The sequence below is a fragment of the Chiloscyllium plagiosum genome, chromosome 17 (assembly GCF_004010195.1).
Source record: "Chiloscyllium plagiosum isolate BGI_BamShark_2017 chromosome 17, ASM401019v2, whole genome shotgun sequence".
Lineage (NCBI taxonomy): Eukaryota > Metazoa > Chordata > Chondrichthyes > Orectolobiformes > Hemiscylliidae > Chiloscyllium > Chiloscyllium plagiosum.
The window spans coordinates 38855838-38882882 of NC_057726.1; the positions used below are offsets into that span (position 1 = coordinate 38855838).

Consider the following 27045-nt stretch of genomic DNA (forward strand, 5'->3'; position numbering starts at 1 on the left):
TTATACAGCTAATTGAATTGCAACAAATTAAGTCTCTTTCTGTAGTTTATGGAAAATGTATTCTTAACTCATCATCAATACTACACAATTCATTGGCAATAAATCAGCTAAAATTGCATTGCATTTGAACACAGGTCCGGAGTTGGATGAATGACAAACGTGATTACATACACCAACTAGCTAGAACACCTTAAGATAGAATTATCGAGAAGCTTTGCCAAGCTTTGTGATTTTTCCATTTTACATACACAACTTTAAGCTGATGAAAAATGTTGTTATACAGTTGCTTCAAAAATTATGTACAAATGTATTTCATACATCAGGGTTTATGTTACATTGGATTTAGGAGTACACAATTCCAAAGCTTCCTTTCCCGTTTTTCTTAAAATGATTACTGACGATGGATAGAAACATTTCTTGTGACATCATATCAATCACCCCAGCATCTAGCGTCTCATTTAATCTGCTTCTGGATTGCTCCCTCTTTGTCGCAGAAGTAGAAATTAGTTCATTTGTTATAACTTCATCACATTCAGCAGCATCAGAAGGATTCAAGGCCACAGCTTGTTCACATTTGTTAGAACTACACTCAATTAATAAAGGTGATACATTTTGCATTTCACAGGAGTCAGAATTTAACTCTGAATTATTTTCATCGATGTTGTTCTGTGGATTCTGTTTTTGTTCTGTATCACCTAAAAAAAAATTTTTAAACAGTCATGAGATAGACATTCAAATTTTGTTTCTGTTTTGGAATAATTTTCTGTTTTCAATAATATGATATTAATTTAATGCAATTTTATTGAGCTACCTTTCATAATAGTTGTTAAGAATGCCTTAGTAATACTTCAACCTATTTTTCCAGATAAAAGTAGATTTTTTTCCAGAAACAATTTCCCCCACAAAAATAACTTGGCATTGGGGAAAAAGGGGAAAATCTCACTAAAGTACAATGAAACAAAATTTCAAACTCTCAAATATTCTGCAAACATGTACTATTGTAATGGAATAATTTATGATTGCATAATAACTCAGTAAACCCTCAATTGAGACAGACTTGTTTAAAATATATATTTATATTAAGGTGTAGGTAACGGCAACATTAGCCATTGGTGCTCCCAAAAGACAGTGGAGAGCCACCTTAAAACTCTTGTAGCTGGATGTAGGTTTGCTCGCTGAGCTGGAAGAACCTTTTCCAGACAAGAAAATGCAGCACCTTCTGGTTTGCGTGGACCACCATTATAACCCACGACTACAGTGCAATGGCGACAGATGCCATTGCTGAAAAACAACAATAGAACTCAACTGCATTGTGACAGGCGCTTGGCACAGATAATGGGTTATAAATGGTGGTCCACACCAACCAGAAGGTGCTGTATTTTCTTGTCTGGAAATGAACCTTCCAGCTCAGCGAGCAAACCTCCATCCTCAACCTGAGCTACAAATCTTCTCAATACTCTTGTAGCTCTTGTGATGTTCCTAAAGTACTGTTCTAGTCAAGGGCCATAAGACAAATATCAGTTTGAAAATACAGAGAGTCAGGCCAAATGCAAAATCAAAGAGGTAAGAAAAGCAATTGGTGACAAACAGTCAGAACAAGTACAGATTGGCAGTTAATAGAAAAGAAAATCTAAATCTTCAAATAAGCATATTACCAGCAAAAAGGACTGACATAGACCAAAATGGATATTTGTTGATGGAGACTAAATGAGTTATTTGCATCTGCAGCCATCAAGGAAAGGATATTAATAAAGCTACTGCACACAAGGAAGTTGCCAGGCTGCTGGATTAGATTTTAAAAAATAGACAAAATGTAATAACTTGAAAGGCCCGCAGCCCATATAGTGAATATACCTTCCAGTTTGGACACATTCTCAATTGATGGGAAAAAAGGAGAATGGTTAGAGATTGCAGAGGTGCTGACCACAATCTTCAAATTCTCCTTAGATTACAGATAGAGTCAAAATAACTGGAGTATTGCAAATTTTTTACCCTTATTCAAAAAACAACCACTTGTTCAGTTACAGGCCTGTCCATTTCGACACAAAGGAATAAAATTAACAGCCTTTTTTGCAAACATACATAAAGAAACAAGACAGAAAGATTTATTAATAAATGTTGGAAAACTAGATTTGAGTTTTTTGATGAGGGAACAGAATGGAGAGATGAAGACAAAGCAGTTCATATGCGGGTAGTGCAGTCAATATACTCATGTATTTTCAAATGGTTTTGACAGAGTACTATATATTATGTTTGCTAGTTAAAGGTTTGAGGGGATAAACACTCTTGCCACAAGGGTGAGGAAATTACCATTACCAATGAGGGAATCAATTATCTCTCGAAGTTCAATGATATTATAATTACCCACCCCACACACAATCAACATCTTGGAGTTTACCATTGCCCAGAAACTGAACTGGATGAGCCAAGTGAACACAATGGCTACAAGAGCAGATCAGAGGCTAGCAAGTCTGGAATAAGTAACTTATCTGGATGAGTGCAGTTTCGACGACAAAAAGCTCAACAACATCCAGAATAATGTAGCCCACTTGACTGGCAGCCTGGCATTTTAAAAATTCACGCTCACCAATACACAGTGGTAAGTGTGTTTCATCTACAAGATGCACTAACAACTCACCAAAGCTCCTTAGATGGAACCTTCCAAGCACATGACCACTCATCTAGAAGGACAAGGGCAGCAGATACACAGGAACACAATATGTGCAAGATCCAATAGCAAGTTTACAAAACATGAACAGAAAGCAAAGAGGTGAATGAATGTTCTTCAGACTGGTGGGAGGAATACTGGAGTGCTTCAAGTTCAATACTAAATCATCTGCTGTTTGTGATATATAGTCATGTTTGGAATGAAGGTGAGAAGGTGCAAATATAGCATCAGACAGTAAAATGATCTCTCGTCTGCTTTTGGTAGCCATTGTTTATAAGAGTGTGATTCATTTTACAGATGGTAGACAAGTTCCCTTCATCAAAATGGCCATTACTTAGCATTATTATATGAATGTTATTTATGATTTATCAGTCCAAGTCGAGAGATTAGCTTAGTACTGCTGTACCCAGATCAGGCTTGTTTCATAATCAGAGTGTGAATGGAGCATGAACAGAAAACCTAACAGATCTTTTCCTGAACATATAAAGGGAAATCCTCTAACTTTTCCACATTTCCTGTGTTAATAAAATGCATGTCATATTTTACAAATATTTCATATTGATCGCACAAAGATGATTCACTGTAGATTGATAGTGTACAAATTATATAGTATTAGTGGCAGAGAAACAGACCAAATGGTCCACGGCAGTGTTTATATTCCACTTGAACTTCCTCCCATCATTTAACTCCATCAGCTCTTTTCTTTTTCCTGATTTAGATCACAAGTGACAAAACTAAGTTAATCAATTTACAAGATTTCCACTTACTTGTTTGTGTTGCAACTGCAGAGGAAATTTTCTTTTTTGGTAAGTGTATGGCAAATTTGGCCATTGTGATACCGTAGTCTTCATTGTTATGAATCAGATTGTTCATCATTGTTATTTTTGGTACATCATAAAGTTCCTCCATAAAATTCTGTAATAAATATCAAATACAAATGACATGGCATTCTATGGCACATTTACAATTAGTTCCAAGACACTTTCATACTCATTGTGATTTTTTTTTTTAAATCAAACACAATATGGATATGTAGGCATCTCTTATTGCATCCTCCACAAAATTATTCAAAAGGTCAACTAACAGTCACAGAGATTGCAATGTAGTTACCCTACACCCAATGGAAATAATGCAGACATTTGAACCTTTATGCTACCTGCCAGATCATCTCCATGCGTATAGCATGTTTAGCATTAAAAACATCAATGGTTGTATGTTCAGCAGTGGATCTCACTTACGTGAAGCTCATCACAAATAAAGCTAGTGACACGTAACAGGAAGCAACATCAGCAAAGCATTAGAGAAAGGCATGGGTGTTTCAATGCATGGAGGATACAGTGCTCGATATTATTGGCATGGCAGTCACTGACACCAGGATAACTGATGTCATAGAAGTTAAAAAAAACACAACACCAAGCTATAGTCCAACAGGTTTATTTGGAAGCACTAGCTTCCAAAGCACTGCTCCTTCATCAGGTAGCTGATGAAGGAGCAATGCTCTGAAAGCTAGTTTTTCCAAATATACCTGTTGGACTATAACCTGGTGTTGTAATTTTTAATTTTGTCCACCCTAGTCCAACACCAGCTCCTCCACATCATGGATGCCATAAAAGCAATCCATGGATCACTACACTCCAGCCTTATGGACATTTTCAATTGGATTTTACCTTCATCGTGTAAACAACCATGATGTACAAGCTGCAGATACTTTGGGTCACCTTTGTTGGCTCAGCTTTTGTTTTATCTACTTATTCAAGAATTGCATTGCAATTTATTTTCCAAAGAAGGCATTACATAAATGAAAGCTGCTCTTGTTGGATTATTAACTTTCTTAAATGCATTTGGGTTTACCTTAATACGTATTCCCTCCTTGCAGTGATGTATGTCATTTCCAAACAACTCACATGTGCTGCTTGGATAAATTTCAAGTCCTGCCCCCTGTTAAATAACACAACATTTTAATCTTTTTCCTCTTAAATCTTCCGTGCAGATCAGTGTTTTCCCCCCTTAATCCTCTCCCAAGAAAGATATTTCCAAAACAATAAGAGATTTCCCACATTGGCTGCAACCAGATCTTCAATGCACATACATTTTCCCAAATTTCTAAGTTTAGATCTTTACGATTCACTACACAATTTTTGTGACATCTAAATACATCAGCCTCAATGAATATTGCCAACTAAATGGTTCATTTTCTTCATTCTCATTTACATCTTCCACCTTCTTTGTTTGTTTAATTTTGTTAGAAAAATATTTCCATAACCTTGTGTGCTATTCTGCTTTTGGTCTTTCGTTTAACCATTGAAGTAAAACTATGTTCTCAATATTTGGTTTTTACTAGAGTTAAATTAGAAGAGGAAGAACTGCTGTAAATTTCCAGAATTTCTCAGGCTTCTCAGATTCAAAAAAATCCTGAAAAGAAAATCTAGTAATTAGGCAGTGCTAAATAGAATTGGGGCTCACAAAGACTTTTCATTTATAATTTCAAACATACCCATTCCCTCCTACATGGTTATTAAAATTAGACAGAAAGTAGTTCACTTTATGGACAAAAATAATGATGCCAGGAGCCAAAGTATTTTTGTGACAACCTATGGTTAAATGGTGATTTCTTGTGAAAATCTGTAAAGTACAAATGATCTTAATTATTTCAAAAGATACTGTTCACAGGATCATGATTAATGCTTTGTGGCTTGATAAAGCAATACTTATTTTTCTGGGACAATCCTTCAATTTTAGTACCTCTGCAAAGATGTGCTAAATAAATGTACCTCTAATTTAAGGTTAAACTTAAATCTTTCTTTGGAATTTATGTTTTGCGTGAGAGCTTTCATTACTGCTGACTTAAGTGTTCAGTTTCATCATGTCAAACACATTATGAGTATTTCTTCATTGAAAATCATTACTGAGTCAGTCAATCATTCCCTACATTACTATGAAAACTACAAGGACCAACTGAGAGACTGGTAGAAACCATACTTCAGTAATTTTTGTGCAACTTGCATGTGTCAAGCTGATATCCATAGTTAGAAAAACGGTCTTAAGATTTTTCCCAGGAAACGCAATAATCATCAGAAATTTAATCCTTTTTGTTTATCCTGGAAGAAGCTGCCAAAACATGCGAGTGTAATGAATGACAACATAGTTAGAGAGAAAGATGACATTTCCACTTAAAAGTAAAGCTGCAAGATAGATTTGGTTATGTTATGATTGTCAGGAATTTCCTGTAATACTGAATGGATTTTTTTTTGTCTCCGAGGAAAATGTATGATCAAGAGTGGGATACTTGTGTATGCAATTATGCCAAGAATGGAATTGGCAGGCACGATGGGCTTGATGATCTTCACAGATTAAAAATTCTAGCTTGAGAAATACACTGGTACTCACACAATGCCATAAAAAAAATGACATGTACTTCGCTCAATGTAATTTAGCATTATCTAAAAAAATTAAAGATTAAAATTACTATTTTAAAAATTACAAATATTTTCTGATACTTTACCAAGTGAAAAGCACATATTATATTGCATTTCTTTAAAGTAACCAACATTAAAAATTATATTCAGCACAAAATACACAATGCAGTTACAAAACTGGTTTCTTCAGCAATAATTCAACCCCAGAGAAAATAAAACCATGTCTTTTCAAAGGTACTTGCCTCTTGAGGAATATTTCCTGAAGTGCTCTCATCTTTAAACTGCACAGTTAAATCAATTAGTCAATGTTCATTTTGAATGCCTTCAGGAAAGCTGTGACAATTTCTGTTTCTATTCAAAACATGTCACATCTGGAATAAACACTTTTTTTTGTTCTTGCCATAGTATAAATTAAAAGAAACTAGGATCTAGACGTAAATTAAGAAATAATCAAGAAACTATTTTAAGCTAATCTGCTATTGGTTATTGATCAGCAATTCAAAGAATAGGCTACAAAACAGATCAAATGTTCTGCTGAATTTCTTATGGAGCATGAATGGGTCACATTAATTATGTGATGTTTTACTTTGATCAAATTTAACTAGAGCAGGGATAATTAAGTATACCTACATTTTAGTCATTTTATGGTCCTGTATTGGCATAATGTATAAGTAATTAAAAATGAAATAAAAACAAAAGACCGATCATAACATCATTGCATGGCAAAGAATTTCTGGGAAATAGTATTGACAAACACAGTTCCACTGTACATTTTAAGAATAACTAAAAAAAGAACATTTTAATCTTTTCTCTATCTCAAAGCTTGTTATAACCTTAGATTGATATTTTTCATCAATTAACAATCATTTAACACTATTTCCTCTCACTTAGCAACACTAATTAAATTCATTGTTAATTGCATTTTCAAGAAGCAAGTAAACTCCAATTGCTGACTGGCTCTACTACTTAGAAAAGTATGCATATATTTTAAAACCAAATCTTTAATAAAAATGGCCACGAGAATACAATTCACATATTTAAGTTACCCCATATAATTTTAATACCAAAAAAACAGGCAATATTATTCCTTAGCATTCATCAGCTCTGATATAAGCCAATGGAAAGTTCACAATTATATTATTTGATGATACAAATGAGAGGGAAGGAAGAAAATCTATCTACAACACATTTGGATATATCTTACTAGCCACAGCAAGTTGACTACACCCTCTTAGATCATGTCGAGTTTGTGCAACAGCGTAACTAAGTATGCTAAAAGGAAAAGCAGACAATTCTTGGAAACGCACAAAAAGTATATATCCTGATCAATTACCTAAAAGACGTGGTATTCGCATATAATTTAAACTAGGTTGTTATGGAAACTGATGGATTCAGCTCAAATTCAGAGCAAAATTGTGTTCTTCCATCATTAGACATTCTGGCATGTCATTTCTCAAAAAAAAATTCCATAAAATTAAAAGTCAAGAGATTATCATCCCATTCCAGTATTTTTGTAGTTCTGAAGATGTGGCATTAAACTATACCTTTGCTCCATACAGGTCACAATTTTTCATGTGTAATTTTGCTGTGGTTCTCAATACAACTCCTGTAGTGTCACACTGGAATACACAATTCTCCAGAATAGCCTGACCCTTACGAATACCTAAAAGAGTTTTTAAAAATGCAATCAAAAGAATGGAACATGTTTTCCCACTTTATTCCATTGGCTAAATAAAGGAACAAATAATTGATTAGACAGCAGGACTGTTTGAAGTTAGTTTGCTTATAAAACAAATTAGACTAATGAAAAAAAATTCATAACTTGTCAGTATAAAAATTTAGATCCTAAGCATACAGCAAAGATTGTACAAAAACAAGATAGATGCTCTTCCAATATTTAACTTTCAAAACTTAACTTAATTTAAGTCTAAATGCAGAAATGCGATAACCTGAGACACCCAAAGGAAATGTTAATTTTTGATGTGTTGGTCAGGAAAAAAAAGTCATCCTGTAGAATAATAGAACCTTACAATACAGAAAGAATATCATGCCTCTGCTGGCTCTTTGATAAAAGCTGTCTGCTCACATCTCATAACCCAGCATTTTACCTATAACTCTGCAAATTATTTATTTTCATCTGATATGTAGGTTTTATCTGAACACATGGGAAGCTCAGATGGAAATGGTAATCAACTCTCAACACTATACATATACCTGAAAATCACCTCTGCACATCTAACCTTGACGTCAATACTTCAGAACACAGCACAATGAACTCTCACGAATATGTCCATATATACAGATTGATATCTCAGATGCTTCAAAAAAAAAAAGATCTCAGGGATAAAAGACGTGATAAGATGCTTGTAATTGTCTACTAATGCATGCTGAATTTATTTTCTAAGAAAGCAATTATCAGTACAGCAATTTATTGCAATATTATGTATGAACAATAATAATTGGCATGAGTCTATAAACAACAATATAACCATACAAGTTGTTAATGTACTGGTGGCTGATAGAGCTTTGGTTCTCAAGTGGTATAATCACCCAGGATAAGTGGTCACCAAGGATACTTTTGTGTCAGCTCTCAAGCACAAAGTTGCTTGAGTATCACTCCATGCAAAATCATTAATCAATGCCCAAATTACTGAGCACACTAAAAACTTTGTAACCTGATTGTTCTCGGAGTCTCTCTCACTATATTTGGTTACTTAAAAATTAAAGAAGAAATTGTTAATACTATGAATAAACAGCACTTACAATGCGTCACCTTATCAGACCATAGGGTTGCTCTCTCATTAGAGAGAGAGAGAAAGATTACTGGTGGTTTAACCGGAGGGCAACCATACATCAGGTGAAGGGAGAGATTGAGAAGGAGAATCCGTCATGGTAACCTCAGGCAGTGAGGGGAATTGAACCACAGTGGGCATTGCACTGCTTTGTAAACCAATAAACAGTAAATCAATAGTGAAAACTCTCTGGTATGATTTATATGAAAAAGTTTGAGATTTTAAAATCTGAATTTAATTCAGGCAAAATGTAATGCTTTTCAATAATAGAAACTGATTGTTTTTATGAATACCCATTAGTCATAAGCTCAAATGCTGATAATTTTTTAAAAAAGAATTGGGAATATTGAAGAAGGACAAATGTTTAACTATGCCAGGGACATTGCCACCTCCAAAACAAAAAATGTCTAATTATCGCAGATTGCATTACATTGCAGAATCCCTCAGCAACAACATTTTGGTTGTGGATATTGGCTAGAAATACAATGAGTATAAGGGCAGATCAGCTATCAGGAATTTTGCAATAATAATCTCCTAACTCTCCAAAGACTAGCCACATATATGAACAAGTTAAATGAGTCTGCAACAAGGTAGATAGCGTATGCAGGAATTATTTGCTTTCCAATAACAGAAAAGAATAATTTTTTGAAGTTGCAAAACTTTTAATTACGGATGTTCATTGTAACTTTGTTCCCTGTACAAGTACATCAAAGTTAGGATACTGGCATAGCAAGCAATTAAGGAGGCAAGTGGCGCATCGGCTTCTATGACTAGGGACTGGGGTCCAGGTCTTGTTTCAATTAATTGGACATTGATGAGCAGTGGATTTCAGATAGTCTGTAGGATGACTGAGTAAAGGTGGACTCTGTCTTATGTTTACTTCAAATGAAACATCACCAGCACACAGCTCCTAACTTAATCACACAATTTTATCAAATGCCTTTCTATAAAGGAACAGGAGTTTATAACTAGATTATCCAATTGAATAAAATTGATTAGTGATAGTCCCTTGAAACAGAACTGTAACTGACCAAAATTTTAAAGAAAAACTAAAATTAAAATTGAAGTGATATCTTGGGAAGAGTTAATGCACTTCAAATCCTTGGATGCCAAACATTGTGGAAGGCCTGAAGAATGCCTATGGGCACCAAATATTCCCATCTCCAAGGAATATTTGGTGCCCATCTTACAGATTTAACAACAGAAGAGGGGTAGGCAGTTGGGTCTTGCAAACACTAACAGCCTGCAACTCGACCTACCAATGACCAGCTTGGCAAAGTGCAGGCACAGACTTGCAAGGATTCCCAACTTACCCACCCCTCAAGTGTTTTTTTTAAGAAGTATTTTTTAATTAACGTGCTTGTACATTCTGAGACTTGAACCTGGATCTTCTGGCCCAGAGATGAACACAATCACTGCAGTACAAGAGCCTTAATTCAATCTCCTTTATGTTTACACAGCCGTTCCCAGATCGCAGCTGAATCCTTGCTTTACTGACACTGCTTCAGATTGGACAGAAGATGCCTGTTCAGTTCACACTAGTTGTATTCTTTATTGCTACTGCATAACTGACCTTCTGAAAGGTGTGGACAGGATGGATAAACAACAGTGATCACCACACATACTCACTGTCTAGCACTTATTTATATACTATGGAGATAATGCACATTTAAAGCACCATTGAGATGAGTTTGTGTACAAAAGAAAATACTTGCCCTCTATCAACCTGGTGTGTGTCGAGGTACTGATGGCATGAGAACAACAGAAGCATTTATAATAAAGTACAAGAAGGCATGACAAATAAACAATGTATAACTAAGCAGAATTGTAGTAAAGTGGTTTCTAACAATAATTGATCAAAATTTATAAAAGCATAGGAATTTAAAGATTTTAAAATCTCATGCTCACAGGTTTCTGTATCTTTGCCAGTGTAGCAGACAATTATATTGTACTTACATAGAATACCCTCTGTAGCACCATGCTGAATAAATTTCAAATTGGATATTTTTAAACAACTGGCAGTGCAAGCAACAAAGGCATCTCCTTTACCTTCCTTTTCCAGCACAATGTCATCAGGAAGCCCATACCCTAGTCAGAGGAAGAAAGCATGTAATGATTTTGTGGACAATAAACTGCAGACTTGAAGGATATAAACAGTCTCTACCAGGCAATGCACGAAATGATTTAGATTTCTACAGTAACAAAGTGGTGGAAGTTCAAATCCTCTGCAGATCACAATATTCCTTAAATCTAACATTTCAAAACTCTATGTCACTTTGCTCCTTTTCTCTCGGCAACCGTGCTAAACATCCTCTTCATATCCTACCTTGCCCCCTAAACATATTTTTTTTTAACAACATGGAGCCCAGAACTGACCACAAACTGTAGTCTTATCAAAATTCTATACACACACATAATTTCTTCATACTTATGTTTATGACTAACACTCACGAAAAATACAAATGTAGGAGTGCGCGCTTGTATGGAAAGTTAAAGAATGTTAAATACCAGAATAGAGTTTCCAGCAGATCCCTAAACTTCATAACCCAACAGAAAAACCTTCATTAACTCTCTTCAGTTGCCCAACATGTGCCATTCCCAATCATAAGTTCAGACAGGAGCTCTCACATTTTTTCTTTCCAAAGTTCTGCTCTTTATTTCAATTTTCAAAATCCAACTGAAAGGATTTATGCTTTGCCTTTCCCTCATGGTTTGATCATGTTAAATAAGACTCCATCTCATTGTACAGTCACGTGCATGTTGGTTCCAAATCCATTGCTCTGCTTCTTCTAACTTCGGCCAACAATAAACAGTGCTTCTGTCTCTAACTTCTACCCTCTCAATATTACTCATATTTGATTGTGGCTGTTGAATGAAACTAGCAAAAATATAAACTTGAGCATTTCAAATGAATTACTATCAGACAGTTGGCAAGAGATTTAACGAAGTACGATATATTACAATTATTTTGCATCTTCAGAACTCTATTCTATAGCATCCTGAATTTTCATTAGATAAGCAAAGAAATGAATAATTCATAAAGTTGTTTATAAACATGTACCACTAGATTAAAAATAGTTGGTAAATGGAGCCTTGCATTGATAGATCACCCTTCACCAGGTTTACAGATAAGAAAGCAGGCATAAATGATGTAAAATATACATTTTGCCCTTAAGTACCTACCTTCAACTTGAATGGAATCAGCAATGCTGAAGTAGCCATTCACATAGTAATGGCCAGGACAGATAACAACAACATCTCTTTCAAAGCAGGCATTTACTGCTAGAAGTGGATCACTGTGAAACTAAAATAAAAAGTAGCTAAATAAAACATTTGCTCCTACTTTAAAAGATAAACATTTCATGTAAAATAACTTCTTGTAGAAGAAAATCTTTGGACTCGAGTTGAAAAAAGGACCATAATTGTACACTACTTCATTTCAATGTTAACCATTCCAAGTCTAATTTGCACATGTCCCCTGAATTATATAATTCCAATTAATGATCAAAGGAACCTTCATTGAAAGCTTATCAAATATTTCATGCAAAGAGTTAACTGCATATTTCCTGGAAAATAATTGTCAGGTACAAGTTTAGAAACTGTGCCAGTTAACACGAAGGTTTCCTACATCTTAAACTGACTTGATATGATGCCACGTTAACAAATTTTATATCGCAAAAGCTTAAATGAAAACTAGAGAATAGCCACCACAAATCTCAATCAGACTTGCTCCTTTTGGAGCACTAACCACAAGTTTGCAGGTTGAATTCAATTACACCAATTACACAAAGCTCAAAATCTAGTTGACATTCCATTGTAGGACACATTATCAGAAATACCCTCTTGCACATGTTAAAACACAAATCCAATCAACTCATTCTAGGGTTTCAGTTGATCCATGGAGTGCAATGCTTTGTTTAAATAAAAAGGGGAGGATCACCCTGCCCTAGCAAAGGTTAGCCCTCACTGAACAAGCACTGCGATTACTCAACACAAGCATCATACAGTAACAAGCCACTGCACATTTAAAGGAATTAAGTCTGTGAATACAACAGCTAATTTTTCATCATGCCAAAACATTTTGCAAAAGGATTACAAATTGGTCCACTCTACAATCCTCATTACTATAGTTCTGACTGTGTTAAGAACTGAAAGTTTTAGTTAACTAATATTTCATACGTTGATGTCTTAAGAATCATTACCTTGAGCACATGCTCCTGAGTAACACAGTCCGGGTTTAGTTTCTCCCTCAGCAGAGATTGTAGCAGAGTGATGGTCATAGAATTTGAAACTACATGAATAACATTTTCACCTGAAGGACGAAGTCCTTTAGCCTGCTTTGCTGGGAATCCATAGCCATCCTGACATAGCACATACCTAAAAATAAATGTTTTTAAAGTTATTGATGTTCATAGTCAGGGTTAGAGTTTCAGATTTTTAAAATAAATTTAACCAAATTTCTCCCAATCGTAAATCATCTCAGTCCAGAACATCAACATAGGAGATCCACCAGGTAATATTTTAATCCCAACGAACTTCAGCTGTTGCAATGACACTTTCCCCTATTATATTCTCAAATAGAGATGTCTACTGTTAGTGTTCAGTTCTAATCACAGCTCCTCAAACAATGAAGCAATTCGTGCTCACATGCAACAAAATTCAGTCAGTAGGAAGTTAGTAGTAAGAAGTGATAGCGTGCTACACAAATACCCATCTCCAACAAGAAAGAATCTGATCATTTTTGCTTGATGTTCAAATTCATTGCCATCACCGAATATGGAGGTTCTCATTGATCAGTTCAAAAAGGCAATTTACCACTTTCTCAGGTGCAATTAAAAGATGGGCAATGAATGCTAACCTTGAATGACTCCGAGCAAAAAAGATGCTCCATGCATTTTAAAGTATTGAAATCGAAAATTACTTCAGACTTATGTTTTAAGCCACACCCTCTACAGAATACATGTCTATATACCTGTTCTATTTAAACAAATCCCTATGGTACCAGATGTATCCAAAGGAAACATCTGAGTTTCACCACTTAACGTCATGAGATTATCAGCCTTGCCATCATGAATGCAGAAAAACTGACAATTTCAGGAAACCGCACACGCACGGACATCCAGATTTTTTTTGGTTTATCCACATCTGTGGATGTAACTAATCATTTCTAATGCCCTTGAAATAGTGTTGCTGAGTTAGCTTCTTAAACTATTGCTATCCATGTGGTATAGGTACACTCCGTACTATCGGAGAGGGGGAACGTGTCGGAACAACAAAATGTTTAAAAGTCAGAATGACAGACTTAGAAGGAAACTTGTAGGTGGTGTTTCTTTGCATCTGATGCCACTCTTCTAAATGGTAGAGGTCACAGTTTTGAAAAATGCTACGGAAGCAGCCTTGGGACGTTGCTACAATGCATTTTGTAAATACTGCCAAAGTGTGACAACGGTGGTGAAAATAAATGTTTATGGTGATGGATGGGTGCCAATCAAGTGGGTTGCTTTTTAACTTCATGCGAGTTACTGGAGCAGCAGTCATTCATAAAGTGGAGAGTGTATCATCACGAAAGAAACTCTGCATTTAAGGTCTGGAATCTTTCAGCAATCAACATGAGAAATTTCACTTTAACACAGTCTAACTATAAAATCATTTGAAAAAGTTACACCTTGTTTAAATGAACTACAACTGCGGTATTAACTGCATACTAACTTCAAAATGACCACTCAACACCCTTGCAAATAAAAATCGTTAAGTTTATACTGGCGAAAAATCAAATTTCTCCACGAGGAATAACATTTCTATGTATTTTTATTAATTCTTTTAAAGTTTACATGGGCGTAAAAGTATTGAATTGTGGTTAAAAAAAGTAAATAGCTGATTTATAACAAATGTAATCTTCCATTAATTTTAATATGTAACAGGAAAGGTGCAAGGCATTGGTTGTAAACAGAAGTGAAACCAAGTATCAATTACCTATAAAGTGGGGCCTCCATTATTCGAAGTTTATATTTAAGCTTCTCCAATTGTTCACAAAGTTTAACTCCTTCCACCATGGAAACATTATTCAGTTCAGATTCTGCCGCTGAATCACTAATAGATATATTCTCTCTCACTTTTACAAATTCTTTATAAGTCTCCTCACATTGGGTTAACAGCCGATTATATTCAGCAACAAGATCAGCAGGAACACGATCTTCAAGAATATCATAGTACCTGAATTTAAAAACAAAATTGGATGCTTTCTCCAATAAAAGAGTATCATTAATTTCATAACCAGCACAGTCGCACTCCCCTTTATACAATTTATAAAGGTACTGTTGAACTCATATTCCAATTTGTTTATGGCAATTATGGATGATTTTGACAGCATGAAAATATTTCAGGATATGGATTCATTCAGTCCCAATTCTGGTGTAATGTCTGAAACCTAATTAGTTAAGTGAAAATTAAAATAGGATTCCAGCACTTCTTAATTTGATGAAGAGTTCTATGTTCATTGGTCAAAATCTACATTCAGGTGTCAACTTCCACAGCACTGCTTAAAAATAAATCACATTCCATAATCCATACAAATAAATTTAAAAATCCAATCTTCAGTCCATTCAGTTAGCCAACTTTTGTCAGAGCAGTTAGGGGAGCATAATGATTAACCTCAGAACCACTGTGGAAAGGGGTCATAAACACATGAGCTATAACCAAACTGCTACCCAGGAACTGCTATTGAATACTGGCCAATGACAGGATCAAACTTGTCCACCTTGTCCCTCCACAGGCAAATTGCCTGTCAATATATCACAGCTTTAACACATTAAAAAAAAAGGGCAAAGTATTAAGAGAACACCAGAGATATACACCGCAACAAGGAATAAAAGCTTTCAATAGAGGGGGAAGAATTGTTAGAGAATGAGAAACTATTTTTAGCGAGTTTTGAGAAGTTTTGTAGCTCAGGTTGAGGTTCTAGATGTAAGTTTGCTCGCTGAGCGAGAAGGTTCGTTTTCAGACGTTTCGTCACCATACGGGGTAACATCATCAGTGAGCCTCCGGATGAAGCACTGGTGGTACGACCCACTTTCTATTTATATGTTTAGATTTCCTTGGGTAGATGATGTCATTTCCTATTTTTTTTCTCAGGTGGTGATAGATGGGGTCTAACTCGATGTGTTTGTTGACAAGACTTCCAGTTGGAATGCCATGCTTCTTGGAATTCTCATGCATCTCTCTGTTTGGCTTATCTGAGGATGGGTGCGCTGTCCCAGTCAAAGTGGTGTCCTTCCTCATCTGTATGTAAGTACACCATTTCGGCTGGGACAGCGCATCCATCCTAGGACAAGCCAAACACAGGTACACGCAAGAAATCCTAGAAGCATGGCATTCCAACTGGAACTCTTATCAACAAACACGTCGAGTTCGACCCCATCTACCACCCCCTGAGAAAAAGAACAGGAGGAAACCTAAACACAAATAGAAAGCCAGTGCTTCATCCGGAGGCTCATTGATGGTGTTATCTAGTATGGTGACGAAACGTTTGAAAACAAACCTTCCAACTCAGCGAACAAATCTGCATCCAGAAACAATCTTGCATTCTAGAACATTATCGCAATCCAATCGTCAATAAATTCTCCAGTTCAATTCACTATACGGGGTAAACCAATTTTAATATTCTTGTTAAGCCAAGATCAAATTTCAGTTTGCTTAGAGCACCATCTGGTGTCATGAATCAAATACTGCTATCTCATTATTTCACTTTATTTTCAGGGCTCAAAGGATTACAGCCAGCCTTGGGCAGGATGAGAATTAGGCTAAAAGTTGAGGAGGATTTCATAAATGATTGAATTCAGTTATAAAATTCATTTGGTGACAATTCTCTGGAGCGTCTAATTTCATTGACAGTTACAATTTAATTAAAATTGAATAAGATTTGAAACATGAAGCAGACAAGGGCTATCAGCAACATTCACTCTAAGTTGCAGTTCTGATGATTTGTGCACAGCAGTTATGCAGATGACACCAAAATTAATGGGAATGCAGCCTATCAGTAATATTTTAAAAAATGCAAAAGCAAAGTACTGTGGTTTTTAAGAGATCTGAAATTAAATGATGCTGGAAATACTCCGCAGATCAGGCACCGTCTACTGAGAGAGAAATCAAGTTAACATTTCCGGTTCATGACTTGCTGACTATTTCCAGCATTTTTTGGTCTTAAACGTTTATATACTTCATCTCATTAAAATAAGTAATGCATGGAATTTCTACAGAATGTCTATGTCAACTGTGTCTTTAAAATTTGCTCCATGCTTTTAACTGACCACTACAGCTGGGGTTTTAAAAGTTCATACAGCTATTTTCTGACAACATAATATTCTGACATGTTGATATCAGGGCAGAAGGGAAGTTATCGAACATGCAGAGATTTACATATTTAAACACAGTAAGCTTATAATTTCCGCTAAATCAGTGGCAGGCCTTACAGAAATGTCACTGCATTTCTAGGAAACACTGTACTAAATTCATCACCCGAGTAATAAAAAATTACATTAACTCTACAAATTCTGAATGAATTCTAAATATTCTGAAAATGTTCAACATTTGACTGTGTCAAACCTTGGCAAATCATACTAACAGTTTTAATCTTGGTTCACAACATCTGACAAAATAATCAAAATCATCTTCATCATCTTCGTCCCATCTTCTCCAAATGTGAAGAAAGAAAAATCTACAAAACATGAATGTCAAGCAATTTATATTAACTGTAACCAATGGCAATAAATAGTAAAACATACAAATAAATTTATTTGTATCAGAGAAGTACTAAAAACATACAACTTATCATTTACAGCAGCCTGTAAAATCATTCAAAAATTCAACTAATTATTGGGTAAAGGAGGTTCGGAGAGGTTCTAGGAAAAAGCTTTATGACTAAGTTTTCTTCAGTCGTGACACTTCTGCTTTGAACAAGTTTTAACAGAAAAGCTGGTGCACTTGCTTTGAATTGATCGATCGTTTCTAACATATCAAAAACCAAATAAAATCCATTGTAAAATGAAAGCTACAAATCGATTAGCTAAATAAATGCAGGGTTTAAAATAGAGTTGAGAAGCTTCATGCATTAAGAAGCTTCATGCACTCAATGCAATTTTGTAAAATAAATGACAATCAATAATATTCCACATCTTTAAGTTACTACTTCTGCAATGTAGAACTGAACAGAAACTTCAATTTTTAAGGGCACCAATGCAATAAAGACCATTTGCAGCATAAATTATCAGATTTACGTTTTGGCCTGAATACTAGGCAGTAGACTGATAAAGCAACAAACCAGTCAGTACCCCCATTGGAATTTATTGCATTTTCTGGAGTTCGCACATAAGTTGAATAAAGTAGAAATGTAGAGGTTCTACTTGTGATTCTACACTTTTCCAGAGGATGCATTGTTGATGCAGTGTGGTGACCAGAATGCAACTCAAAACCTTGTGGAATGAGGTTTAGTTGGATTTTTAAATAACATACTAGCTTCATAACTACTGCAGAATACTTCACTAGCCTTGAAAAATTATTTTTCTATTTATAGAAAACTTGTCAAAAGTGTGTTTATATGAGCCTCTGAATCCAATCATTTATTTTGTTAAGTAAAAGGTTTTTTTTAAAATGAAGGATATGAAATCTTCCTGATTTAATGTAGATAAATACTAGTATCACTGCCACAGGATGCCAAAATATCTCATTGATTTAGAATGCCACAAGGAAAGGATAAAATCATACCGGCATGCTTATCAGTCCACTTTCTCAGTTTCAACCCTGTCTCTGCTAGAGCACCAGGTTTTCAACCTGCTGTTTGATTTTGCTTCCTGCATCCTTAAAGAACCATGCTTCATAACTGAACTAATACTCAAACAAAATTAAAATCGTGCCTGTGTTCCAGGTCAAAAAAACTACAGCTTATGTCTAACAGTTTAGTAGTAACAACACAAACTAAAAGAAAGTTATCAAACATATTCAATGGGCTGAATTCTTTCATGATTTTTAGGAAAGGTCAAAAACAGTCTATTATCAAATTTATTACCGAAGATGTTCAATGGCAAGAGCAGTTTGGTCAAACTCTCCTGACTCATCGTTCACCACATATAGTTCTTGCAATGGCACCAAGTGCTTTTTTGCCTCAAGAAAACTTTCCATTGCTTCTGCATCAAGAGGATATGTTTCAGACTCATAAAGGAATGGCTCGCTTAACTTTACCACAGCCTTGTGGCTTGAAGTCTCCACATCAGTCACCTGAAATTATAAACAGTTTACTTTTCAAAAATACAACAAACTCAATCTATGACCTCATTTTCAGTTTAATTAACACAGAATTGTGTTGCCTTTTTGAAGCATACTTGCTGCAAAACTCAAGTATCTCAAGCAATTTTGCTTAAGATAACTGCTGCCAGAACAAAATGATAGACAGGCTGAGTATTGGTAGCTGTTAGTGGGAAGGGGATATTTATACTGATGGAGTAGGAGACTACTTTTTGTGATAGGGACACATTGCGGTAGAATAGATAATCTCATCCAGGAGACCATAGTAATTAAAAGTATTTTGTTTTTATAAGCTTAATATGAATTTAACCAAATTATTTTAAACATCAGCAGCTTTGCATACAAGATGCCTGAAAAAATTTGATTGAATGTGAATTTCTACACAAGTTCTTAATTAATGCAAATGGCTAATTTTAGTCAAAAAAGATAGGAGTATGTTACATCAAATTAATTTATGAATTTATCGCTCTTGGTATAAAACCAATGCACTTAGTGGGTGACAGACAAGCAAGACAAGACAAAGGACATATTTTACACTGACAAAAATCCTGAGATGGAACTATACCTGCTGCAAATCAGCTGAATTAAACCGAAAAGTATGGACGGCATATGAAAATGTTTTTTCAATATGGAATCAATTAGTGAGCTCCGATAAAGGACATACTCAATGTAAATCTTGCCCTTTCCGATTCCTAGGCAATTGTCACGTCCTTTCAAGCAGTCATCCAGTGAATACAATACGTCAAAGATCGTTTCCACATAGAGAAGAATAGATGTATTGGCTGGGAATTTGACAGCATCCGTGCACAATTCACCACGCTGAGGGTCAATATTAACATCTAATCTGCGCTTCTAACTATTTCTTTATTTTTCTACTTTATACTAAAAAGAACTGTACTGATTAACTTATTACTTTATTTTTCTATTTTTGTACCTTAGATGGTGTCGGGAATGGCAGTACACTTGATAAAACATAAATGTAAGTCACTTTCTTGTAACTGCAGCTTCAAGGGGATAAAACAAGGCAGATTTTACAATGGAAGCACACAATCTGCCAAATTTAAAATGGCTACCTGTATTTCTACGAACTCGGGCAGAAGGTTGCAAAAAGTACAGATCATAGTTGTGGGTATGATGCACTTAGAGGGTGACAGACAAGCAAGACAAGCCTCGCTGATCCGAGCAAACATGTTCAGAAGATCCACAGGCTCTGCTTTCACTAAATCACAGCACAAATAGCAACACTGGTCTCTGCCCTTCTGTCCTGAACAAAGCAACTAAGATCAAGAATGCACTGTTGTGGCTAATCAACTTTGCCTTGTTGCTTTTTCTTCCTTCTATTCAGAAAAGGCCTTAAATGCCTTCGTGACACAAGTTTGGCATCCAATCAACAGAGCTGAAAACGTGTTGCTGGAAAAGCGCAGGTCAGGCAGCATCCAAGGAGCAGGAGAATCGACGTTTTGGGCATGAGCCCTTCTTCAGGAATCGAGGAGGTTGAACAGTTCATCCAAAAAAAAAAAAAAAAAATTTTCTCCTATCCAATCAACAGAGCCAAGAGTAAACCAAAAGCAGAACACTGAAAGCAAGAGCTCTTTGAAAAGGCAAGTGACAACTATAATTGGGCTTGTCATTGATTAAGATCTTGCAGCAAGAGGTGTCCTGGACTGACGCATACAGGCAGCTATAAACAGCGTCAAGTTTTCAGATATATCGAGACATTTGCAGAGATTAGTGATATCCAGAACACACTCCTTCTGTCACCACCCTCACCAGGAGAATCCCTCTGCTGAAGCTGCTCCAGTTAGTAACAGAGTAACATGCACACATTTCCACTCCCACAATTACCACTCATCTGTTAACCAGGACTTCCCCTGTCAATCCCTGCTGCAGGCTGGCATCCCTTTCAGGATTCTACTGCTGCCATTGATAACACAAATATCTCAAAGCAGCTGTGGCAAAATATTGCACAAGACTTCCTTCTTTTAAATGAATTGGCCAGCCTATGTATGAGACCTCATGGTTCTCCAGTGTGCATGCCAGCTGAATCCAGACCTATCCAAGATAGTGTCCCCTGTGCATGCCAAAGGAAATTTCAAAGCTACTCCTTGGAAGCTAATTAATGAACTCAGAACACTTAAATCGAGGTATTCAGGTTCTGGATGCATCACTATCTCCTCTCTTCATGAAATCGCCCCCCCCCCCTTTAAAATTATATTGTGTTCTGCTACCTTCTAGGAATACAGTATTCAAGTTATGTCTGCATTCATTCCCATCCCAACTGGCATTTGGAAATCCAGCCATGGAAACTCAGGAGAGGAAATAGTGAACCAGTGATTTGAAAAATTTAGACAAGTTTCTTTCGTGCCTGAAGAACGCTTAAATGACAAAGATCACGCAGAAGTATCAAGGAATGAAATGTAAAATTGACAATGGCTCAAAGATCTGAATCAGTGAAATTGGAGAAATCACTAAAAAAAATTTGTACTTTTCTCAAGGCACATCCAAAACATCTCACCTCATCTGCATAACCAAGGGGTTGAAGCCCAATAGATCTTGTAGAACACATGCTATAATGTGTTTGTGCAGCACTGCAAGCAGAAGTGCAAAATGCAGTAGTTAGCATTCACCATATGCATTAATTTAACAGACATTTACCTCAACAAGCACCTCAAACATATCATTGGACCAGAGTGCTTGCCATCCGTACGGTTCGAGGACCTTCTCCAAGTATTCTGCAATGAAATCTTTCACTTCTGATGGTTTAGTATCACCTGTTCGTTAAAATCATGAACAGTGAATCCTCAATTACCTTAATATAAAACCTCAATCAAGAATTTTACATAATATTCTGCAAAGAGTTCAACACAAAAATATGCAATGAGAATAAAATGATAGATGCCATGGTAAATTATTTCTATGGACATTCTATAATTATAGAGATCACCCAACTTAAGTGTCTGAAGTGAATAAGAATTTTGAAGTTAATTCCTGAAATCTAACAAGGCAAACAAAAGAAAAAGCTTTGTGATATTTTTTCTTGGACTAAACACCCAAATATCAATTTTACCTTACAATCTAATGCAGCTAATGCAGTCACTTTCCATTAGTATAGGTGTCTTGATGTTCTACAGAATATTTGGTAACTAACGATCGAACAGTACAATTTCTTTCTGGAAGGGCTGACAAAAATATTTGATTAAATATCAGAACATTAACGGCTGAATGGTGGAGCTAGCCAAAGGTCACAGCACATTGACAGGGAGGTGTATCTTCTTTTTTGCATGTGAATAATCAATACCTATACACACAATCTTCCAGTGACAACAGCAATCAGTACTGGGATGACGCTGAACTGACCACAGAACAAAGAAGCATGAAGAGAGATAGTGATGGCAACATTAGGTGACACGGCAGCAGCTGCTGGCGCCCAAAAGGCTGTCAGCATATCTAATGGGGTCTGTCTGCCTGCCAGGATAGCTAACAAGTATTAGGAATTCAGCAGCCATACTTCACAGAGAACCATATTCTGTAGAACATTGAGTGGATACTTGCATATCATCACTTTGTAAAGAAACTCGAGGTGGAAATGAGAATGCAAGTTTGAGGTTGGTGTTTGCATGATTTTCATGCTGGATGTGTATTATAGATGTAACTTACAAGGGAGAAAGATTGGCTTCTCTGCTTTCTGGGAATACTTTCTGGCTGCTCCTGGAGTGGGTAGTGGCTCCAGCCCTTCTGCCACTGACACCAGTGCTTATACCAGTTGCAATGATAGGGAAGGGTCCACAATCTAGGCAGAAATGCCTAACTAGGACTAGGCCCTCAAAGTCTTGGACAGCTGGAGGCCTCCCCTGGCCTAGAAGCCTCAGGTCAGCAACAAGCACATAGGGTATACTAAGTAGAATTCAAAGAGAACAATTAGCTCAAATTGAAGTGCACAGGTGAATAAAACTTCTGAATGTTAAGCCTTGCATTGACTGTGCACTTAAAGGAAAACAACATCTTTCGATTCTTGCTGGATTTGGTACTTCAAATGAAGTCATCTCTCAAGAGGCAGGATGTGACAGATAGTGCCATTGCACTAAATGCTTCATCCATGATAACTGGGCTGAAGAAAGGTAAAATTTTAGACCCAGATTGCAAGAGTCAAACTCCTCAAACACATCTTATTTCACATTACTGGTGTCCCTGGAGTCCTGCACCTCGCAATAGAAAAACTGCAATCCATGAGACCCTCTTTGTTCAACACTTTGCCCCTTTTCCAGCAGCTTTTGTACAGTGGACAAAGGACCACCACAATATGTAAAACTTGCAATAGAACATTCTGAAAAGTTCCACCAAATATCAGAGCATCTAAATCACTTCTTTAGAAGCCCATTTGATGTTCATTCTAGTGGCCCTCTTTCCTCAGCATCCATGTGTGGTTCCACATCTGTGTAAGTAGCCATGTCCCAGCTTCCATCCTGGAAGGCATGCAGGGACCATAAAAGCTATGGGGATCTGAGGCTGATGATTGTGGGTGCAGTGATTGCTTCCCACGAAACATGCACACATTTTACAATGATCCTTTTACAACGATCATAGTATTACAATTGAGAGGTTAGAAGCCTTCATGTAAAAAAGGCAGCTTGCTGCTCGAAAGGAGCCTTGAGCATCACCTGCACACAATCGCCCAAACTCTACAACCAGAGGTATATAGCAATGGTCTCTCAGCTTGACTGCCTGGACTGGTGTGGAAGCAGTCCTCTCAAAAGTGCTTTGGTGATCATCCTGATGCACTGATGCGTGGCAGAGTGCAAGAATTTACACCAATCTCGTCGATCACTGGAATGACTTGGTAGCACAAACATATTTTTCTGCTCCAGTGCCACAGTCATGATGGGATGCCTCCACAATGCTGGATCTTTTTCTTTGTTTTGGTTTTGTATGCTACTGCCCTCACTGCTCCAGCCTCCCTGTTACACCATGCTGGCTCTTGCAATGATTGCAACATGAAGCCTGTGCCAAATTCCTATCAGCTTGTTACCTGTTTTTACCAGTTAACACTTTGAAGCCCCTGTGTACTGTTATTAAATTGCTTGTGAAAAATCATTTTTACATCTCTAGTCTGGCTTGAATCCCTTTTTATGCCATTACCAAAGTTAAATATTGTTGTGCATCAGCATTATCTATATTTCTCATTTTCAACATCTGAACTTGTGTGACAATGCATTTGCATTCTATACTACATATAGAAATCCATAATGTCATTTAGAAACATTATAAAAAATAACTAACCCAAGATGTAATCCTGGTAGGCCCTGTATCGCTCATAATAGGTAAGCTGAGTTGTCTCAATAACTTCTGGAAACTTCGTTGTACTTGGAAGCAACAGATTTTCCTTTTTGGGACTGTCATGATTGCCTCTAATTTCCACTTGATCTTGAAATACAGTTAGATATAAAATGAATAACATTCGTTGTCAAGCACAATTCCTTAGACAGTTAAAATAGAAGCTAATCACAATTTTAGATACAATATTATTGCTCTCATGGTATTTAGCTACAGAACTTGCAACAAATCAGGGAAATAATGTTGAAGAACAACAGACTAAACCCTGCAAGATCAGCTGGCAGAGTGCTACAGCACATAATTTTTGAGAGGCCATGCTCAATACTTACAAGTAAATACATGGCTAATAGATCAATGAGGGTTGTGAACAACAACAATGTACATCGAAGGAAATTGTTGAGTTTCAGTGAATGACAGCTTTAGCAAGAATAGAATAATGTAATTGGGGAAAAAAATCAAAATATATAAAATTATAAATAATTGTGTATTATTTATATTTAGTAGTCCTATAGTTATTATTGCAGAGGATATAGAGTCATAGAGATGTACAGCACAGAAACAGACCCTTTGGTCCAACTCGTCCACGTCAACCAGATATCGAACGCAACCTAGCCCTATCTGCCAGCACCCAGCTCACATCCCTCTAAACCCTTCCTATTCATATACCCAGCCAGATACCTCTTAAATGTTGCAATTGTTCCAGCCTCTACCACTTCCTCTGGCAGCTCATTCCATACACACACCACTCTCTGTGTGAAAAAGTTGCTCCTCACGTCTCTTTTATATCTTTCCCCTCTCACCCTAAACCTATGCCCTCTAGTTCTGGAACCCCCACCCCAGGGAAGACACTTTGTCTATTTATCTTATCCATGCCCCTCATGATTTTATAAACCTCTATAAGGTCACCCCTCAGCTGCCGATGCTCCAGGGAAATTAGCCCAAGCCTATTCAATCTCTCCCTAAAGCTCAAATCCTCAACTCTGGCAACATCCTTGTAAATCTTGTCTGAACCCTTTCAAGTTTCACAATATCTTTCCGATAGGAAGGCGACCAGAATTGTACGCAATATTCCAACAGTGGCCTAACCAATGTCCTGTACAGCTGCAACATGACCTCCCAACTCCTGTACTCAGTACTCTGACCAATAAAGGAAAGCATACCAAATGACTTCTTCACTATCCTATCTACCTGCGACTCCACTTTCAAGGATCTATGAACCTGCATTCCAAGGTCTTTTTGCTCAGCAACACACCCAAGGACCTTACCATTAAGTGTAGAAGTCCAGCTAAGATTTGCTTTCCCACAATGCAGCACCTCGCATTTATCTAAATTAATCTCCATCTGCCACTTCAGCATATTAGCCTATCTGATCAATATGCCATTGTAATCTGAGGTAACCTTCTTCATTGTCCACTACACCTCCAATTTTGGTGTCATCAGCTAACTTACTAACTATACCTCTCATACATACAGTTATGGTTTTCTTGTGATTACAGAATCTACCATTGAGCTGTTGTCAGTTCAAATTCTAGTAGACAAGTTATAAATTTGAATTTTAAAAATGTAGTAATTTAGAGGCTAGCACCAGGTAATGACCATGAAACCTACAGGGTTTTATAAATATCCGGACCCAACCCTGCTTAGACGTCAATACAGTGTCAATCCACGCAGTTTACTCCTTAGGATGTTTAGGCATGGGAATAAATACATTCACTTCAATAACACCAGCAGCCTCCAGGATCAAATCCACCAAGAAAATGGAAAACTGATTACTGTAGTGGCCATAACGAGGTGTCACACAGAGGAAAATGTTGCAAATAACTGACTCTCAACAAACGGGGTTTTCACCAGGTTGCTCTGATCAGGAAGCCAGGTAGATGCCAGGGGAAATACACAGACCTACAGATTGATGGAGTTCAATGAAGATGTCGGTTTCTGTGCTGGAGAGATCATGTCACACCATCAAAGTTCCTACTGCCAGGCTCACGGTCACGATTAGAGATTATTGTTCCGTCAAGTTCACAAATGTATCCGGGAATGTCAAGTTATTATTCAGGAGATTAAAATTAAATTATAAATATTACTGATACAGGGTGGAGACAGTACTGTTAATCTCTGATGGGATGGTAGGTGAGAGATGCCGAGCGGCTGGAGCCTCAGTATTTTTGAGGATAATTCACACCAAGGGACGGAGAAAGCAGCAGCTGAGCTTTCCCCGCTGGGTCTGGGGCTCCTTCCCACCGCCCCCCGACTCCCTCCCGGAGCAGACGGCCCGGGTGTGGGGCCCCCCTCCCGGAGCAGACGGCCCGGGTGTGGGACTCCCTCCCCGGACTCACCTTCTCCGGGCAGCATCGGATCCGTCAGCGCTGGCATTATTGCTGCCTCCACCATCCCGTGTGTCGAGTCTGTCTCCCCGAGAGGCCGATGCAGATGGCGACCCGATCCCCGCCTCTCTTCCGGCCGTTACAACGGGCTCCCAATTCAAATTCTGCCGCTTGTTTGCCTTAATTGGCCGGACTGGCGGCAAGAGCGGCGACTGCGC

The 27045-nt window shown here is 37.0% G+C and overlaps 1 protein-coding gene across 3 annotated transcripts; it reads right to left on the reverse strand.

Annotated features, from left to right (window-relative positions):
- Positions 1 to 219: 219 nt before the first annotated feature.
- shcbp1 (SHC SH2-domain binding protein 1) lies at positions 220 to 27045 on the reverse strand. Of its 3 annotated transcripts, none has more exons than XM_043706893.1 (13): positions 26840 to 27045; positions 24450 to 24593; positions 21828 to 21943; positions 18937 to 19145; positions 17497 to 17589; positions 14850 to 15089; positions 13079 to 13253; positions 12060 to 12180; positions 10926 to 10964; positions 7629 to 7747; positions 4520 to 4606; positions 3436 to 3583; positions 220 to 695 (listed from the first exon to the last, which is right to left on the reverse strand). In XM_043706893.1, the coding sequence occupies exons 1-13, from the start codon at positions 26892 to 26894 to the stop codon at positions 343 to 345; spliced, it is 1899 nt and encodes a 632-aa protein (XP_043562828.1). In that variant the 5' UTR covers positions 26895 to 27045; the 3' UTR covers positions 220 to 342. The 3 variants fall into 3 exon arrangements, with proteins under 3 accessions (XP_043562828.1, XP_043562827.1, XP_043562829.1); XM_043706892.1 differs by having other exon boundaries at positions 10833 to 10964; positions 26840 to 27043; XM_043706894.1 differs by lacking the exons at positions 21828 to 21943; positions 24450 to 24593; positions 26840 to 27045 and adding an exon at positions 21688 to 21760 and having other exon boundaries at positions 10833 to 10964.

Excerpts from the sequence above, each read along its gene's own strand:
- shcbp1 (XM_043706892.1), bottom strand. The coding sequence starts at position 26,894 with ATGGTGGAGGCAGCAATAATGCCAGCGCTGACGGATCCGATGCTGCCC. Across the intron at positions 17,590-18,936 it reads CTTGCCATTGAACATCTTCG|ATTTTTCTTTCTTCACATTT; the intron begins GTAATAAATTTG and ends CATGTTTTGTAG. Across the intron at positions 13,254-14,849 it reads ATGGAGGCCCCACTTTATAG|GTATGTGCTATGTCAGGATG; the intron begins GTAATTGATACT and ends ATTTATTTTTAG.